Below are 20867 nucleotides of genomic sequence, written 5' to 3' on the forward strand. Positions count from 1 at the left end.
TGGAAAGTAAATGTAGGTTACCTTGTCAAATAATGCGCTGCAGGTTCTGAGGCTGACGGGAGGCCCAGACGACAGCAGCCGGTTCTGAGTGTTAAAAATGGGATCATTTACTCAAAACAAAGCCACACAGTGTTTCACAGGTGTTTTGAGGGGGAGGGGGAGAGGGCAGGAGTTATGCTGCTGAGGGCTGGATGTCTGATCCAACTTTAACTTCAAAATACACAGCAAACCATGATCATGTTCACCTAAGTAAAGACTGAAGACCGCATTTTTATGATATATATAAATGTTTGTGTGAGAGATGTTCAGGTGTGAGCAAAATGACAAAATGTGACACAAACATTAAAAACACTATTGCCTTATCTTATAACAGAAAAGATCCCGAAAACAGGGCACAGTTATCATAGACCAAAATTATGAAAATTATACAATTTGGACATCGATTATCTGTAAAACTACATTAAAAAGCTTGTGTAGGAAACGGAATACAAACTGATATGCAGGAATTGTTTGAGAATAATACAATTATAATTATATCTTCTTTTAATAAGGAACCAGTTCCACAAACCAATCAAACTATGCACAATTGTTGGTATACTGACCAATTACAACTTTGTAAACAAACAAAGCCAGTACAAGTATAAAACTAAACAATAAAGACTGAACCGATGCCCAGACAAGGAAACTCTAGTCAAGCTTTTCCAAAACATTGCGCCAACAACACTGCTCTGCTAATCGCTTACAACGCAACATGTCCTCCTGAGATTATAACAGCGTCTTGTAAAAAATACTACAGATGCTTTTGAGATTCATCATGCATTTTATACACGGGCTGTTTTTATACTATTGTGCTTAGAGCGAAATGAACACTTTAATTCAATATTCACACTGGCCTTAGCTGTAGTAAAAAGGAGTTCAAGGCCCAGGTTGAGTACAGGTAACAACTGAACAGGGAAGAGAATGAAAGCAGGTCTCTAATGGACTCTTTCAGACAAGCAGTTCAAAGACTGTGAGCCAGTGGTGTCATTTCAATTGTATGCATTACCAGCCCAGCCTGACAACAGATGAATAGGGTGACCACCTCAAATTGAAAAAAAAAAGAAGGACAAGTTATTGGTGGGACATGGAGGAACAGACTCTGGAAATTAAAGCTCATATATATTAACCCCAGTATCCCAGATTTTCAGTTTTATCAATCAAGGTAGTATGTAATAGCAATAGGTGCCAATATTACAATCCTGAAAGCCAGTACATTCAAAATGTCTTAATTTCTTTGCAATAAAAAATAGATTCCTATGTAAATCTATTTGTTTTCTTTCTAATGACTTGTATAGTGCAACACTGCCCCTTCAAATTACTGTAAGGGCATTACTTTACTTTGTATTCTGGAGTAGTGTAAGTAAATCTCATTTTTATATCATTCATGTGGCATACTACAGTACTAAGTGGGACAAGGGACAGGTGGTCACCCTCCACATAGGTCAACACTGATAAAAAGCTCTGTAAAGGAGAGGATACATTTTATATGTTACCAAATGGTCTCTGTATCTCCTTCAATCATTTAATACTGTAACATTAGATGCTGCTGTTGTCTTGGCTCCTCCACCTTTTGGCTTTACAGTGTGGCCACTACTGGATGTAGCTGAGTCACTTCTGTGGACTGTGACAGAAATCGCCTCACACAAACTCGTACGGTCACCCGCTCGCTCGCTGACCCGCTCACTCACTCGCCGCTCACGAAAAAGCTCTCTTAAGCAGAGCCCGGCACAGAGTAATCTCAGTGTGGTCGCCCGGGGCATCGAATCCAGCCAACACTTGGATGCCACTTCTCTGCGCAGCTGAGCGTGCTACAGGCCACAGCATTCAAAGCATAGATTACTCTGGCCAAAGGAATGAGGTCAACACAGTAGGAGTCCTCCTTGATGTGCAGGCTCGTCTATGGCTATGTCAAAATCTGGTTAAGTCGATTGGAAAAATAAACAGGAGCAGCAGTGGCTTCCCTCTCTGCAGTTTCTGAGGCAGAGAATCACACTGATTGGCACGGCCTCAACAGTCAAGGCACTCTGCAGAGCTGAGGGCCCTAAACTGTCCAGAACAAGGTCAGATATTGTGGTGAGAACTATGTGAAGAAAATGATAAAGTATTAAACGTAAAACTGCACTGTACTCACTTTGTATGTTGTATTTATGCTAGAACTTACCTGTGCTATTATTGTATATTTAAAGCAGCACAAACCAAATGAAATGCCATTTTTATATAGGTCATGTGTGTGTCTCACTCTTGCATTTCCATATTAATGTAACTTACCAGAGTATTTGCTGCGATGTACCCATGTGCAGATTTGTCTAGAACACAAAAACAGTTTTAAAGACTATGAACTCAAATGTATCGTTTGTACAGCAGATGTTGATATTATCTTCCACATTGACTGACCTCCGGAGGTGAAACTCATGTACTTCTGGTTATTGACGGTTTCTTTGGAGTCATAAAACTTCAGTACGTCGAGCACGGCCTGGGGGTTCTTCTTCTGCTCTAGTTTGGTGATATTGGACGTTTGGAGGAGTCGTGCCCATTGTTCTGGGATTCCCTGGGACACAAGACACAATATTAGCTGACTCTGACAATGAACAAACAATAAAAATTTAAAAGGGTGGAAGTATCATTTCACATATAAAAATAGAAATAGAAATGGTCAAGTATAATATATACAATCTTGGGCTAGTTTTGGTCAGTCTTCAGTTCACATGTTTCCATCTACCAAAAGGTAAAATATATAAAATACAGTACAGAGACTTGTCCTACAGTCTGTAACACTGTAGTTAGTGCTGCTATGTTAAATGAGCCAGCTCTTTTACAGTTATTCATAATGGTCCTGATTCAGACTCACTAAAACTAAACTAATTTTGTATAGTAATAACCCTTGTGGTTTGCAGTGTATTTGGCTCTAAGCTTAGCATTCATTTCAAATATTCAGACATACCAAACTCACTGAATTTACACAAAAATTTAAAAAGAATATTTTAAATCTTCTATTAAAGAAGTTATTAGACCAGAACCTGCACCTTAAACCTGCAGGTAAAATGTAATGAAGAAGCTCATCTGAAGACGCAGGATGGACTCGTTTTCATTCAAGTCACTCACTTTTCTAACTTTGTGTGAACGAAACTACATTAAGAGTCACCTCTAGGGAATTACAGATTTGAGCAGAGCATACCTTCAGATAAATCTACCCCCCTAGAATGAAAATGTAAAAGAGGCTATGCAAAAACTCACTGTGAATTCTCCTGTTACAGCGTCAAACCCAACATGAATGGTGTGTTCAAAATCTGAGGGAAGTGATATTTCTGGACGCTCCTTCTCTTTCTTTTTGTTGGCTGCAGATGAAGTATAAAATGCATAATATCAATATTCATATTAATTTAATCAGTGGGAAATCAATTGAGAAAAGACTCACTCTTGTCTCCCCCGGGGAAGATCGAGCGCAGGCGGGCTTTCTTGTTTTTCTCTTCTGGAGCCATTGGAAGTGGTTTGGAGGCGTGATTCACTGATGAAGAGTCTCTGGAACTACTGTTCATTCTCAAGGGGGGGGCTGGTGGTTTCTCCTCAATATCGGCACTATCAGACATCTTTAGTAACACTCACAATGTCCTGAAACAGAGAGCACATGGAGACAGGGATTCACTGCTATTGTCACTGAACACTGTGTCAGTAATAACTGATGAAGTCATTTTTAACAAACATGCATTTTCAGAGAGTCCAGATCTTCACCAAGGCAATCTCCCAACTAGTTCTGGAGGGAACAGTCAAAATAATGTGCACAATTTAAACCTTGACAAGCAATACAAAACTAACCTAAACTCAGATGCAGACAATAAATGTAAAATGACTTTTAGACAAGCTATTATCACAAATTTGATAAATGTTAAACCAGCCCATAGGATGTGTAGTAGTAGTCAGCACAGCCGTAAAAGACAGGTAGACTTCAAAGCAGCTACTCACATAAAATATGTTGTGTATTGTGTATTGTGTTTCATTAACCAACACTGGATGCATGTTTATGTTTCAATGGCATAATAGAAAGGATAAAGTTTATTCATTCATTTTTATTTCCTGATATGTGTGCTATTTTAAGGAGTTTTAATAATTCAAAAGATATAGGGTAATAGTTAATATAATCTGGCATAGTAATGTGCTAACTTTACAAACAAACAACAAAGGGAAACCCATTCTTAATCAAAAGGCTCTTTACATATTGTATTGCTCTCTCATACTTCCATACCTGACATATTGTATTGAAATTTGGGACAATAACTACCAAACATTACTTCTTCCCTTTTTCAAATTGCAAAAACGTGCTGTGAGAATAGTGCATAAGGTTGGTTATATGGATCATACAAACAATTTGTTTTTCAAATCAAAATTATAAATTTTTTTTGATTTAGTGAAATTCTACACTGCTTTGCTTTTGTACAAAGCAAACAAAACTATGCTGCAGTTAAATCTCCAAAAACTGTTCAATACACAAGAAGTACATTATGAATTAAGGGGAAGGGGTAAGTTTAAAACAAAATCAGTGAGAAGCACCAGGAAAAGCCTGTGTGTATCTGTGTGTGGGGTCAGTCTGTGGAATGGGTTGGGAGAAAACCTGAAGCAGTGCCCAAATATTCACAGCTTTAAAAGGAATTATAAAGAATTTTTGCTTTCGGGGTATAAGGGTGAGTGACAACACTGGGTGATCTAAAAAAAAAAAAAAAAAAGTACATGGGTGTATATATATATATATATATATATATATATATATATATATATATATATATATATATATATATATATATATGTGTGTGTGTGTGTGTGTGTGTGTGTGTGTGTGTGTGTGTGTGTATGTATATTGTATGCATGTGTATGTGTATATATGTGTATGTGTATCTATATATATATATATATATATATATATATATATATATACATATATATATATGTGTGTGTGTGTGTGTGTATATATATATATGTATACATGTACAAAATGCATACAAAATTATATTTTGTATGCATAATATGTAATTTATTTTGCTATATGTAAATATTTGTAAAGTTCCATGATCAATGTACAGAAACAACCACAACATTTTTGAAACTATGTCATGAATAGGGGTGGGTTCATATAAGTTTTTCTTCTTCCCACTCCTTTTCGAGAAATGTGCTTTTCTGTTGTTTACAATGTGTATGTCGTATATATGATTATTGTTTCTCTCTTGGCACAAACTTGAAATAAAAACAAATCAATCAATCAATCAAAACTTTAACTCTTGAAACCAATTAATTTCAAAGAGAGATCCTGAGACAGAGAAGTGTATATGACAAAGAGGCAATCCCTGATCTGTGGCCTATTTCAGTTGAACACTCCTGTTACTGGGACTGACTGCACTGAACGCACCACTAGGTTCAGACACACTTCAGGAAAAAAGAAAAACATTCATTATTTAAGAACTTCTAAAATTGTAATCATATACTAGTAAATCATGTCCTTAGTCTGAATTAAACCAGTATACTGTATTTCCGTATCCATGGGTTTCAGCTTCTTGTTATATTACTGTATGTAATTTTGAGAACGTTTTCCCCTTTCAAAAACTATAACATTTTGTTTTAAATGTTAATCGCTATGGAAACAGTCCTAATTTTTCATCATTGTGAAACCCATGGATACAACCAGGCCGTGGTTAAAGAGGTAAGTGGTCAAAGGAAGTCTCCCATGCAGGCACTTATTCTCTGTTGTCCCACTGTCCCATCACCATCTTCAGAGTCAGAGTCTCGCCCCAAGGCCAGGCCCATCATGTGATACTCTCAGCAGCAGAAACGGCCCAGAAAGATGGTCATCCCTCCACCCCCCTCAACCCTCCACCCCCCTCATCCCTTTAACCCCCCCCCCACCACCACCACCACCATCCCCTCACAGAGCAGGCCTACATTAGCAACAAAGACTGCTACGACTTGGGCACGTGGCCTCAACATGACCATATAAAGACAGCTGTATCCAAAAAAGAAAATATGCAGATATAATTGTAAAAAAATTTTAATTTAGCTGCAGCCTTGAAATAACACATATGTAGTGCATTTATGGGTATTTGGGGTTAGTATTCATTTAAAAAACTACATTAGCCATAATAAAGCCCTAAGAAAGGCTTCATTCACAATGAACAAATAGTTTATTAAGAATGATTCAGGCTTAGGAACTCCTTAATTATAACCTTACCTGCTAACCCCTTAAAGAAACTAAGTTAATAAACCTGAATCATTCTCAATTATAGTTAATAATTTTATAATAGTTACAAAGATGTTACAAAGATTATTATTTGATATAACTATTATGTATGTATTGTCATTGGTTATAGTGTAAGAATAGACTTATAAGTGTATAGATTAGCACAAGGCAAGTACAAGCCCACTTACCTCACAGTGGGCTTGTACCTGTATTTTGACAGCTGCTAAGATTACATTGTGTGTGTGTGTGTGTGTGTGTGTGTGTGTGCGTGCAGTCAGCATATGATTTTAGTGCACAGAGAGGTTTATACACCAACTATGAGAAAAGTAATAATCACCTTTAACACTAGCAACACTTCAACAGCTAATCCCACCTTTTGTCATTTATTGTCTAAAAAATATTTCTAATATTGTTATTTTGCACATTTCATCCACTACTATTAGTTCAGTTTGTTTGCCTAACCACTCGGTCCCTCCTACATTCTGCCTTTGTAAAGTATTGTCAAAGCATGTGGCTTTTACTGTCCAGGTAACCAATTTTAGTACTATGATATGTATTGTATCTATAGTTATTTTTGAGGTACTACTGTGCCCAAACAATTTCCCATGTGGAGCAATGAACTCTGAGTTTGTTCACATTTGCCCGCACACACACCACATCACAATTTTGATTTCTTAAATCTGAGCTAAATCTGGAATAGGATTAACCAGAACTAGAACTGGACCAAACAAAGTCTAAGATAGGACTAAACTAGGCTTAGGACCAAACCAGGACAAGAGTGAATGAACGAATGAAATCTATGTCTACACTGAAGTATGAAATATAGTAGCTATTGTCTTATACTACAAACCAGTAGCAAACATCAAAACTAAAATTAGCACGGCATATTTTGTTTGCATGGATAATTTCTTGGCTTTCCTCTTCAAAGGTGACTCATTATTATGATGGTGTAATGACAATAGACAGCTGTAGGGCATCTTTTACCTGTCTGAATGACTTAAGAACATACCAGCATACCGCTCCTACGCTTCTTTCATTAGGCGCTGCACAGTGGGAGTTTAGTGTGGGACAGGGGCAACCTATGGCACTTTACAACAGGCTGGATCAGTTTCAGTGAGAGTCCAGACAACAGCAAACTGGTTCTCTCAGCTATGAGGTGTGTCCGCCACAACAAAAAACCCTGCAATACTGAACTGTTTACAGAGGAACATAGCATTATACTGTAAAGAGAAAGTAACATGCCCCTTCTGACAACATGGCTATTAATGGTCAGGAAGTAACAAAATAATGAGGAATCACATGAGTAAACGCTTCATCTTCAATTTGGCTTTTAATCCCTGTATTCACTTCGTTCCACTTTGTAGAAACCGTGTGACCTCGCAATGTTAGAATTCGTTTGCTCGAAGGTAGGCGGGTACTTTTTAGCATTTAACCAATTGCTGCTATTTGGTAGTCACGTATGTAATGTGCCTCTAACGGGACTAACTGGTATATTAAGCTTTTCCCAAATCTCGTAGGAAGGGCAATAACGTCTTTCCCCTTGATAAAATTCACCAAACATTCTCTTTATTCCGGTTTTAACTCTTCGATCTCAGGAATCGTTGACAACACTGAATATATGGCTATTCACTGATTGGCTGGTGCCCGAACTTGCACTTCCGGGGTTTTTGCGAACCGTCTAGTGTATTTTGATTCCTGACTAGTCACTGGAGAGAAATTAAATTGAGCGGAGGCACTAGGTGGAGCCAGCCTGGCTAGTATTAAGCAGGACTAAAGAAATAGTCACCTATAACAAAAACTTAAAAATAAAACAGCAACAACAATGCATCTGTTTCTTATAAGTAATTTCTATAGAGCTAGGCCTGACACAATAATTACTATATCAGTTTATCTTTCAATATATGAAAGCTGGAGCAATATATGTTGGGGCTCAATATTTATCAACTTTACAGTTTCTTTGTAGTAATGGGGAGATTTTTGCCATTTTTATGTAATAAGGTAAGATTTAAGCAGCAGAGGGTAGAATAAGTAAGAGCTCTGACTTTTAAATTATCCAGTTTATTTAAAAATACGTTTACTGGGATTATCCTGCTTAGTGTCAGAGGTAAGCAGTTTCAACATGATCAATTATCGCAATAGCTCACTGTAGCGATATATATCGTGCTTCAAACTGTGTTGTCCTAGGCCTATATAGAGCTAACAGACTGCTAGCAGAGGTGGTTTAAGTCCAACATGATCACATACGCAAACAGATAACAGTGACAGAAGAGATCAATGTGGTCACTATGTGGTCAGCAAGAACACACAGACAATCAATCACTGCAGTAGCTCATAACAGGGGAGCGTCCAACTTTAAATAGAAAGAGGAATTTGGAGGCCGTTTGGTAATTCATTATCGAAACATTTAAAGCTTTCCTGTGTTCCCACATATAGTGATTATGGTGTTGAAATAGCTAATGCAGTCTCATGGACATGCAATGGAAGTTTGAGTACATTTTAATACAGTTATTTTACTAGTTGTAGAATTTAAGACACTTATAATACAATTACAGCAATTTAAGACACTTTCATTATGCTTACTTACAAAATGCCTTTAAGAAGTCAATGTTTTTCTAGAGTTTCCTATATTCTGTGTTCATCTGGTTGTTATTTTTAATAGAGGTTCAGTTGGGGCTGTTTAAGACTGATGATGCCTGTGCTAGATTTAATTTTATGGTGAATATTCATAACAGTAACAGTAGTATTTTTACTTCTAATACTTATAAGAGTACTTTTAATGTACTACTAGTAATCTTCCTTCTGCTTCTTGCCAAGTATGTCAGTCATTGTGAATGTTATTGCAGACATTGGTGATGCTGTATTTACACATACTACTCTGACCTATTTACTGCAGACAGGCAGACAGGAGAGCAGTCCCTCAAACAAGCATCTCCTCTGTGGACTAATGGCACAAATCAAATCTATGGCTGCGGTGTGCTTCATAATGGACTCTTCTAAGAAAAATCATTAAGCCCAATTTACCCTTAAAAGGTCAATTCAATGTTGTGTAAGGAGAGACAAGACAACACAAAAGTTGGTATCTCAGACAATGTTTCATGTTACCACATTAAATATTCATTTTTCTAAGAAGAGCAGATGTTTTCAAACATTAATGAAAAATATGAATGGTCAAAACATGAAGAAAAAGCTGTAAAGTAGAACCCGTGTAAGTCAGAGGAGCAATGGCCACCACAGTGGGGGTAGGGCTCTTCTTCTTCATGGGCCTGATTAGGACATACTCTGTTTGACTTGGCTTGGACTCAGCCTCCACTCCTCTAAAGAGATGCTGATTACTTGGAAGAGACAGCGAGATGACACTCAAAGGACAAGATGAAGGGCTCTTGTTTACTATGATCAGCTTATCCCGCGATGCTCACGCTGTGGTCCTCTGCTGTCTTGCCTTTGGTGTGATTATTATGCAAGGAATACATACACAGTCTTCAAGAACTTCTTAATAGAGACAGATAACTCGAGCTAAACTGAGATCGCTAGCCACAAAACTTAAATTACAAAACATGCTGAGTCAAATTGGAGTCATGCAGATGTCAACATGTTACTGCAGAAAACAATGGGTTCTCACAACTCTCAGAGAGCATCAGCAGTGGGACTACTGAGTGTCAATGCTATGGCCAGTCCTCTCATTTCACATTCATGTAATAACAAGCCAAATGCATGGCTACACCACAGGTCCAAATGAGAAAAAATATTCTAACATCCACACAAACAAATAGGACATTGCTAATTTTTAGACTTGTTTATTACAAGACTATAAAATTAAGCTTTACTTAAAGGTGTACTGCATAACATTTCTAGTCGAGGGTCCACCAGCTGCCACTTGCTTTGCATCAGATGTCTTCTAAATGCATTTTTAGAGTAATAGGTCAATCTTTGTTCAACATGAGATCGTAATACAACCACAATAACCCCATATCATATGTAAACACAGACAGATGAGGTAATCACTGAAGTACAACTGCCTAGCTCTGTTAATATAGAACAGACACGGTAACACTTTGTAAGGCATTATTTGATAAAATTTTTTCTGCTTAAAATTACTTACAAACAATACATAAATCATTTACTCCATCCTACCTTGTGCTTATGAAAACTACATATTTTCCAAACTGTGAAAACCAAAGCTAATAAAGAACTCCAGAGGAATTGCTATCTGTGCTGTCTCTTATTAGCACACAACATGTCTCCTGCAAGATCAAAGACTGAGCGGTTTTACAGTGCATTATGCCAGTCCATAATATACCCAGAGCAGGTGGATGGCTAATGGTGCTTTCATTCAAAACAAAGGAATAAAGCAGGTTAGTTGACACTCACTAAGGAGGAGCAGTTTTACCGGGTATTATCCCTTTCCAAACTCCGAGCTGGGTCAGCCCATGGGATCATCTGTCATTTAATATTTAGTCCTGCCCACTCTCACATAGTCTCTATACAGTAATGTGCAAAAGTGAGGTGTGAAAATGAGTGATGCTGGAACAAAATGTACTTATGTGCATCTAGATTTTACATTGGCTATAGAAGGGTTTTAATTACTCAACTGCAAGGTACACATTAAACAAATGAAATCCACTCCAAATAGAGGTGAGCATTTATTTTTCAGTAAATAGGGGACCACAGATTACTAGACAGTTAGTTTTGTTTGGTGTGTTTTACTTTATTTATTTAATGGGACAGGAACAGCGCACAATGCATTAACCTTAACAAGAGAGATGCATTTTACCAGATGGTAGCACTAGCGCTAATTTCCACCTGTAGTCCCTGGGCAGGCTGATCTTATAGTTAATAAAATTAATAAAAATTAAAATGCATTATTCAGATTTTTGCATATAACAAAGGTTTGACTGAGGTATCATGCTGCAAATAAAGTTTGAGACATCACGTATCACACCACATTTGTTACTGATAATATGATATTGTAATTATTTTAAACTAAAAAGTATTCTTTATCATCATGGGCCAGTTCAACAGGGGGCGAACAAAATTTTGGCTCCCAAAAGTCCTGCACAAAAATAACAATTACTAAAGATTTTATACGCACACTGGTTGAACTATATATGTTTCTAGATTTAGGAGCTAGGAGGAGGAGTTTGCTAATGATGAATATGTGCTTCTATGTGTAGTTTTCTGACATTTTCAGGATAACCTCATGCATGAGCGTCATGCATGAGAGGTTATCCTGGTTTACTATTGAGGACAGATTTACCTGTAGCCTTATTTTGTTGTTTAAAAATGTATGTATTTTACAAAGACCATTGAGACTGTTTGCACAACTACTGTCCTTTAGTGGTCGGCATGGTTTTATCACAAGACAAGCTTCACATGGACATTTTATACTTCCACTGCCCAGGACTAATGCTCTGAAAAGAACTGTTCTGTACAGAGCGATAGCGCTTTGGAACACGCTCCCCCAAACCTTAATTGTTCACAAGCATGAACCAAGTTTTAAGAAAATGTTAAAGAAATATATTGGACATTGTACACAATTATATTTAGTCACTAGTTACGCATTGTAATTTATTGGATATATTATAATTGTAGTAGTGTTGTGTAGTGCAGTATACTATGGAACAGGACAGTATGAACTTATGTGTGAACATTTTGTTATTATAATGGAACATTTTATTGTAAATTATGCCAACTTGGACCCCAGGAAAAATAGTCTTTACCCCAGTAAAGACTAATGTGGATCCAATAAATAAATAAATAAATAAATTTTCTAAGGTGCCATATAAATAAAGGTTATTAATTTATTATAAATTCTACAATTAATATAATAAAAGTATGTGCAATATAATTAATATAATTTCAGAACAGCTAATATCTGCTTTCATCTTTTTCGCATCCTCCCTTTCACAGCCTAAAATCCCCATTCCATAAATTGGTCATCTTCCATTAACCTCAACAACTTTTAAATGTTTATCCACAAATTCAGCGTCCAGTGTCTTTTATGGTGGAGTATAGGTGGAGGCGGAGAGGGGCGGAACTTGTGCCTGCGGGCCAGCTGGTGCACCTGCTCTCACTGTCACTCAGAGGCTCAGACACACCTGCAGCAGCACCTCTCATATCAATCAGACGTCAGGAGGCAAGTGGGGAAAGTCATAACCTTTTCAATCGGTACAGAAATAGCAGCTTTATTTAGTAATATATGTGAACATGATTTAATAGAGTGGGCCCTTGTCAAAACAATATCATGTCAATATCTTTTTTTTTTTAAATAAAGCAGAAACAAAACTGTTTTTGTTACAGTCCCAATTAAGCATAAGAATAGTATATTATGCATTCCGATGTGTGAATTTGTGATTTTTGTGTGTGGATGTTTTGCTGAAATGGGAAACACAGGATAAGGCTTCTAGTAGTAAATGTATCCTGGATGTCTATAGTTTAGCCTATTTTCATAACCCCTTTTTCAATCAATCATCTATAGTGGAATAGACAGCGGGGACAAAGGGGGGGCACGTGAGGTACCTAAGTTAGGGGTGTGTGTGTGTGAGTGAATGTGAGAAAAAGCAAGACAAAAAAGGTTGAGAAACAGTTCACTTCATATTTTCTGCTCTACTTCTGATACACTCCACTGTTGACTCAAGAAAATGTCTTAATCTCTTAAACCACCTGAACCCACCTGAACCTGCAGCATTTCATCCTTTTATTCAGTTCAGTCCTTGGGCACCCACTATTAATCCCCACTATTACAATGTTTGGATTTCTGTGTAAGATAATGACACACAACCCAAATACCTATATGACAAATAGCCAACACTATTGCTGGCAACAGGCATCCCCGGGTGAGATTACGAACATAGCTGTGTCAATGTGTCAGTGTGTGAATGTTCCTCTGTCTTGATCCATCCATCTCTCTCACTTACTCCCCCTCCCTGAGCACAGACAAAATGGCCAGATGGCTTCCAATCCTACATGCTAATCCACAACACAGACTGTAGCCCTGACACACCTACTGCAAGAGTATCCACACTATATGGCCCCCGTATACACAGAGTTACCCCGGAAAGACCACCATTCTTCTGTTAAACGTTCTCTATAGTGAACAATGAGCTGTCCACGAGCATAACTCATTCAGGCTAAGTCGTCAACAGATGGAGGCCTACTTGTATATGTGTGTCCTACTATCATATTTCAGGCAGCCCGGTTTGCAGGCCACTCGCCAACATAAGGATCTGTGTCTATGGCTTTTGTTCACTGAGCTGAGGTAAGACAAACTGTGAGTGTTGGGTTACAGAGGCCAATGGAAAAACTGGGGAAATCCAAGCACAAGGATATTAAAATAATACACAGTTGCTATGAAGTTTTTCCAGGGAGTTATACAGGGTTGTTTCATACATTTTTTTATTGATGCAAATGAAAAACAAATAAAGATGAAAAATTTCAACATCCACTATGGCCTTTAACCTGACTATGAATTTAATACTTTAAATATAGTATAACAGACCAGTCAAGTTCGTGTGTATAGGCTGCACCCAGCACATATAAAAATTTCATTATATGTGCCATTACGTGCACTTTGTCAGACATGCCCAGCATAAGTGTAAAATATCAGTAGAGGTAGTCATTTAAAACAGACAGGATGTCTCTGTGTGTAGATAAGGGTATGATCAATATATAATGTATGGAGACAGTGTACCTCAGCATCTTACTCACAGCAGTAGCAGCTACAGAAACATAAGCATCTTTAACAGTGTGTGCTCCCTGACATTATAGAGGATCCCTAATACAACACAACAATGGTACCACATAACACAAATTTGTGAGATTAGATGAAATGACATGGTTTTGTGTTTGATCACACTGTAATCTGGATGAAAAGATAATGGTTGATAAATACACTATCATGAAGGCTAGTGCCAGATAAAGCCGGTCTATATGTGACAAGAACACTGTCTGGGCCCATCAATATTGCAGACCAACATGCAGAAGTAGAATCCCCCCATCCCCCAGTTTCCTCCTTTAATCTTCAGACTCTCCTCCATCACTGATGCCTCCCTCACATCTCTCAGTCAGACAACAGGTCACTGCTTATCTAGGCCCAAACCTGAGCATGACTTTGCTGCTTCTCCTGGCTGGCTCTGGCGCTCCCTCCAGTTCAAGCCTGCCCACCACTGCCACAACTGCACAACATTCAGCATATACTTCTGCCAAACCCTCCTTTGCTGACGGCTGTGGAAGAATCAGAGGTGGAATAGCTGAGCTTTCGCAGGACTGGCTCCCACCCCCACTCCGATCCCCAATGAAGTCAGGTGACCAGATGTTGTATATCTCTGTGTCACTACAGCCGCCATCAAAGTGCTCCACACGTCCATGTTACAGGCATGAGACAAAACTGTGTTTCTGTGTGGGGTGAGCAATAAAGGACACAAATAGACAAACGCTTATTTCAAACCCTCTGAAGATCTTATGCACATAACAAAAGAGCATCCATCAGCACATTAACCATCCATCACCCCGGTCCATATCCTAGTGCCAGCCTCAGGTCTCCAAACCCAAAATAGCATAGCTTCTTTTCTGTTGCCACTGCAGCTGCTGCGCTTCTCTAGCACTGACACAATCACACAGACACAGGGCCTGCACAAGCGGCACCATTGATTCAACACCTCCTCATCAATAAAGATGCTATTTGTGAGGGACCAGGGTGCGCACAGAAGGATGAGGAGGTGCCATCAAGGATACACCATATTAGACATGTCTAGCCCAAATGATGGAACCAGTCGTGTCTAGGGCGTACAGTGAAACAACTGCCTTCTTAGCAGGGCAGAATGCAGAGTGAAGGAGGGAAAAAGGGCTACAAAGCACCCCCACGGCCTCTCCCTCCTCCCTCTCTCCTCCCTCCTACCTTCCCCTCACATCACCACTGCACACTCTGGGATTTACCTGAAATATGTCTTCACATTCTCTACCTTGCTGTCTCTCCGTTGAGGCGTAGGTGCTGGTTGATTCATCGCCAAGATCCTAGTGACAGTTTAGAGACAGGATCGCCATTCTCTTGTCAGACCAGTTCCTGACCCTAAAAGCAAGCTTGTTCGGCAGGCTGGATGCTTCACTGGCTGCTCACTGTTCCCTAGCTCATGATGTCATCCGCCCTGCTCACCCCATTGGCCGAGGGGCTGAATATTAATGCAGGCAGCAGGTCTGGGGGAGGAGACAACAGCAGGAGGGGAGGGTTGGTTTTGTGTTTGACAGGCCAGTCCTAACTCAGGCACAGGCAGGAGGGTGTTCAGTGCAGTCTCGAAAACAGAAATCACAATACAATTTAAGTTCAGTACAAAGATACATTTATCAGCCACCAACTGATATTGAAACTAAATATCTATAACATGTTTTTAAAACCATAACTCCATTACCATAAATGTCTATACTGCATACTGTATTACTAGTAGCAACATATTCTGATGGAGGCTGTAAACTAAATTAATAGTATTACATGAAGAGTACAGAAAACATAAAACATATACATTTTTAAGAGGTTTATTATTGGGTTTTATTTAAAATGAGTCAAATGAAAGTCAAATGAATTTCATTATCATATTCTTTAAAATATCTACAGATGTATATGTAAATAGGTTAAAAGTCATTATAACTTACAATACAGACAACTTTAAGCCGGTAGTAGATTAAATTTGGAACAGGAGGAGACAACAACCACAAAAGGAGCAGCGCTTGCCCTAATTTGCCTATGATGTCATCTTTTTCCTATAGCTCACCTGTGATTGGATGCCTGGCACAGCATCTGCTCAGTCTCATGGCTAGTGCCTTTAGCTCAAGGTGGAGGCCCACAGCTGAGACTCTGAATCATGCTGGTTGTCCTGACAACTGTAATGTCGATGCTTCTAGTATAGGGGAGTAACATGGCTGACATGTAACAACGCTCGCTCAGAGGAAGTCTTGAAGATGTAACTAGACACTTCATAGGGCTTCACAACAGAGAAGGGCTGCATGGTATTGGACAAACAGGCCTTATGCAACAACTATGTTCGATGCAGAGATATTGTTACAGATAAGTTCAAATGTCTGTATGCACAGTGCCTCACTCAAGAGTGTCTGATTATGATCATTTTTAATGATATATACATTTAAAAAGTTGCAGATGAGTCTGTCCATTTTGCATAAAGTATTACAGACCTGATAATACACAGACAAATTAACCAGTAAAGACCAATGCAAACTAGATTTACCAGTGCTATGCAAAACATTAGTAAAACAGAAGTGAAAGGAGTATTTTATGGTTCGCTCAGTAGGCAAAAAGATCACATTAAACAGAGTAAACTATGCATGTAGCCAGACCAAATACAAAATGACTTTTTTACACAATAGGGCTATAGGGTGCAATTATAATACATATTTCTTACAGCTGTACATTTCACAAAGCATTTGGGAGACCATATTTACCATGATCAAAATATTATATATAACTATTGTCATTTAAATACTGCAATCTGAGTTGTTGTTTTTTTTTTTATCTTGTGACTTCCTCCCATGTGACTCCCTGTGAATAGATTAAGACAGTGAAAGGAGTCCAACCGGTTTCTGGCAAGGAAATACCCCAGCCATGTCCATAGCTTTACCACTGAATGACAATTTAAATTCAACACAGTGACAGCAAAGTGACATTTAAAATATGTTCAGTCATTTCTGTCTCATATTGGTCCAATCATTTGTGATTAGTTGGGTTATTTGGAGTATTAGTTTGAACTGAGAAAAAAGACTGGCAGACATGTAGAGGTGAGGCATGATAGCTTATAGAGATAAGGCAGTTCAAGATGTGATGATGGCGGAGGGAGCTTAAGATGAATTAAATATCCTTGTTTTTTGTATTATAATAAATATCACATTTTCAAGCATTTCTGTGTGTGTTTTGGGTGAGTAGGAAAACTATACAGAAGAAATATGAAGCTTCCCTATAGACCAAATTGTAAACAGGACGTAAGATGGAGTTGATTATAACATTAGATACCATTGCCACACACTTTGTAACATTTTAGGAATTGCAACTTATGTTTTCAGGAAAAGGGAAGGAAAGGGTAAATACAATTTGCTGAAGCATCATGTCCTCTTAGGGGCCTCTGTCCGTCCATAACCACAATATCGATATTAGTGTGTGTGTTTATTTACCTTTTTATGGCTGTTTGTTGTTTTTATACTAGTACAAAAAGACCAGTTTCAATACATTTAATCTTAACTACAATCTTCAATTAAGTACAAAATATGGCATAGGACTTGAATTGTCTAAAAATCACATAAGTAGGACATTTCCTGAATAGATTTAGAATATCAGAGCAGATCAAATGGTATTACTACTATTACTAGAGAAACAACTATTATTTTGTATGTTTTTGTATCGAAATCTATAATCTGAGTTTCTTCCTTTTTGAAATGTTAATATCATAACAACACTACATTATTTTATCTTTCAGATTGACAGTCCTCAATATGGTTTGGAGATGATGACTTTTTGTTTATGAATCAAATATCACAGCGATGGTCATTGACTACTGTACAAGGCTGATTGTATTATGGTTTCGATGATCACATCAGTGGAGCTGTGTCTGTCAGAGGAGCGAGGCCAGAGGGTTCACTCTTGTGCCAGATTCACAGGAAATGATGATATATGAGGAGCCAAGGTGAACTGGTCAAGTGCACTTCTTGCTACTACTGCCATAACACCTGACCTCAGCAGTCTTTCAAAGGCTATTAGAGTTATTCATAAAAAAAAAATCCATTGAGACACTTTATAACCTGTTTCATCTGTTGTTTACATTGTATTTGTTAGACCAGTGAAGAATCACTCAATTAATATGTCACTGCTGTATTAGTCAACTGTTTTATTATTAGTTTATATAAACATTAAAATAGAATGCATGGAGAAACTTTGTTAAGGTATTGGGAGTGTCAGAACATTTTAATCTGCCTTTTCACTTATGAATATGCTGTTTATAGTACATAGCTGTATATAAAACATTTAGTGTTGTAGTATATTTCTATTAGTTTTAGTTAGTAGAAGATATTCTTATAGATATATACCTCCTTTTAGTCAATTAACCAACGCACACAGCATATCTCCATCAAACTAACTACAGTCAAAAGGAACACATCTTCATTTTGTGCACTTTGAAGTTTGCCTTAAATTGATGCAAATACAGTTTAACAAGGGATTGATAGAAAAGAGTCAGTCATATGCCTAGTGATGGACAGTATGGCCCTTCAATTATCATGCAAGATTAACTTCTGTAAGCCCTGTGCCTTTAACCTGGCATGTACACGATAAGAGGTCACGCTCATGCAGGCTCCAGCTACAACAACTTGTAATGGACACTGGCACTGCAAAGATTCCCCCCGAAGGAACATAATAAAGGTTAGTAAGGCTCTATCCTGCTGAAGAAGGCTAAAATATATTGATGATTTATAGTGGATGGTTATCATTAGAGTAACACCAGCAAGATGTGAGCTGTATACAGCTAACACAGCAGTTAAGTTCTCATTAAACTTTTACAGCATTTAACTTAACATTATTATTGCCAAGAAATATAAAAACTAAATACAAGAAGGGATTACTAAAGGATTTATAACACAGATATGCGTGTAAAGTTAATAAATTCCAATGCCCTATTCATTTAAAGCAACTTTACCTTTTCAGCAAATCAGTCATTTTCCTCTATGGTCTAACTAGTCATTCTTTCTGTTGCTGCCAGTATAGCTCAGGATTGTGTTGTTTTAGTTAGCCTAATGGTAAAGCAGTATAGATTACTAACAAACTTTTACCAGTAGTGATCTAGCTGTCAGATTATTTCACTGGATTACTTTTTTAATATTGTTTTGGCAGATGCATTTTTGTTTTGGCTAATGCATTTTTGAAAAAAATTTTGATTTTACTAAACTTTTTTGCTTTTTTTATGTTTGATCTCATGCTCAATATTACTGACTATGCCCTTCTTCCTTTCTATACAAATTTCATTGTTTGTATTCTCACAACTTAAAACAATAAAAATGTGTCTTTTCTAATATTATGGCAATTTAGTTCTAATTAATAATTCTTCATTGTGATTTTTTCTTTTTTTTGTTGTTTTTTGTTAATTGCTGTATTGACTTGATGGCACACTGCTCTATTACAGTTTTGTTTTGAACACTCACTTTCTTGTCTTTTATTAAGCTTGTGTCAGTATAAATCAGCCCTTACACAGCAGCACCTATCATCTCTCAGAGGGCACCACAACACACCAGTCTAGCTTGGGGTAGCAGTAGTTTGGACAAGCCCCGCCCCCTGACAGCTGGTTTATTGTGCGCTGTGCCACTGAAGCGGCCTTGTTTCCTCTGCTTGGCCAGTTCAATAACTAATCTCGATGCAGCCGCCAGCACGAGGCGTTGACAATGAGCAGGTCTCAAACAAATTACATCATGTCACTGGTGAGCTACTGCCAGTTCATGTCAGAAGAAATGGCAAATTCTTAAACTGGAAAACTTCTTTTATTGTGGTAGTGTTCGTTCATATCAGCATTAGCTTTTGAAATGTCAAGTTATTCAGCCTCATGCAGTGTTTTTAAATTGTAGCCTAACCGACACTGGCACCCTGCAGATTTAATCAATAACTGTTGTGCCACTTTTTGCACAAATTTTATAAAAAAAAAAAAATCTGATTATCTAGCTTTAAAGATGGAAAATGGAATAATGAAAAGTATTTTACTGCAAATCTAAACTGGGATAATGAGTTTTTAAATTAAATTATGTCTGTTGATTGATATAATGGTATCTATTAAAAACTATATCTGTGCTGGATGCCCTCAAACAACCCTGACAAACTCTTATCAAAATAGCTAAAAAACAAGTGTTCAATTTGTGCTAAATACCTTGCTTGTTAATAATGAACTATTCTTGTTTTTATATCAGTTTAACTGATCAAAGTTATTAAAAATCACTCTAAAGTACTTGTATCTCCATGGTCTTCTTAACATTGTCAGGCCACACGCACAGCCACTCCCTTTGTCAGATCAAGGCTAATGAACACACTCGTGCTCCTTATAAACACGCGTTTTGGGGTCATAGAAGCATGTGTACTCACTGCTTTCTGGCTGAACACACACGGACAATGGGAGATGTCTGAAGAGCTGAGGCCCGGACCCCAAGGAAAGGCAGATGGTTCTCGGGACCAAGAACTGCATTTTCATTAGCATAAGAAAAGACAGGGGCTGGAGGACACTGGCGGGGAGACAGGTACTCTGATCCTGTTGAAATCAATGGAGGCACTAATCAGAAATCAAATAACTGTCCTCAATCAAAGACAAACTATAATAATTATTTAATAATACAAACATACTCTCTCTATTGTGCTTTGGGCAGTCAAAATAGTTATATATTAAATAAAAAACTAAGATAAAATATCTAAATCATATATGTAGTCATTACTGGTTTGAACCTGCACTTTAAAAAGCAGCACATGCATTTTTCTTTGAAAATAAAACTTAAAGCTTCCAAGGGGCCCATGGTGTTTTCCTTTCAGCTCACTAGAGACATCTTTCACCTAAAAAACATAAACTTTGCTGTTGCCACAGCTGCTGCT

The 20867-nt window shown here is 37.8% G+C and overlaps 1 protein-coding gene across 8 annotated transcripts in view; it reads right to left on the reverse strand.

The window, feature by feature from the left end:
• LOC110158383 (serine/threonine-protein kinase PAK 3) overlaps positions 1-20867 on the reverse strand; it is a 28705-nt gene that overhangs the window by 6547 nt on the left and 1291 nt on the right. For 2 of the 8 annotated variants that reach the window (XM_055148182.1, XM_020922845.2), the window contains exons 2-8: positions 20370-20532; positions 15191-15448; positions 3455-3648; positions 3274-3374; positions 2434-2587; positions 2308-2345; positions 22-84 (exon numbers count right to left, since the gene is read on the reverse strand). In XM_055148182.1, the coding sequence (XP_055004157.1) occupies positions 22-84; positions 2308-2345; positions 2434-2587; positions 3274-3374; positions 3455-3626 (528 nt within the window). In that variant the 5' untranslated portion in view covers positions 3627-3648; positions 15191-15448; positions 20370-20532. Of the gene's footprint in view, positions 1-21; positions 85-2307; positions 2346-2433; positions 2588-3273; positions 3375-3454; positions 3649-3743; positions 3791-15190; positions 15449-20369; positions 20554-20867 lie in introns of all 8 variants that reach the window. The other 6 variants (XM_055148188.1, XM_055148187.1, XM_055148185.1 and 3 more) reach the window with 5 other exon arrangements.

Source organism: Boleophthalmus pectinirostris, unplaced genomic scaffold, assembly GCF_026225935.1.
Source record: "Boleophthalmus pectinirostris isolate CB_2022bp ecotype Guang Dong unplaced genomic scaffold, ASM2622593v1 HiC_scaffold_12, whole genome shotgun sequence".
In the NCBI taxonomy this organism is placed as follows: Eukaryota; Metazoa; Chordata; class Actinopteri; order Gobiiformes; family Gobiidae; genus Boleophthalmus; species Boleophthalmus pectinirostris.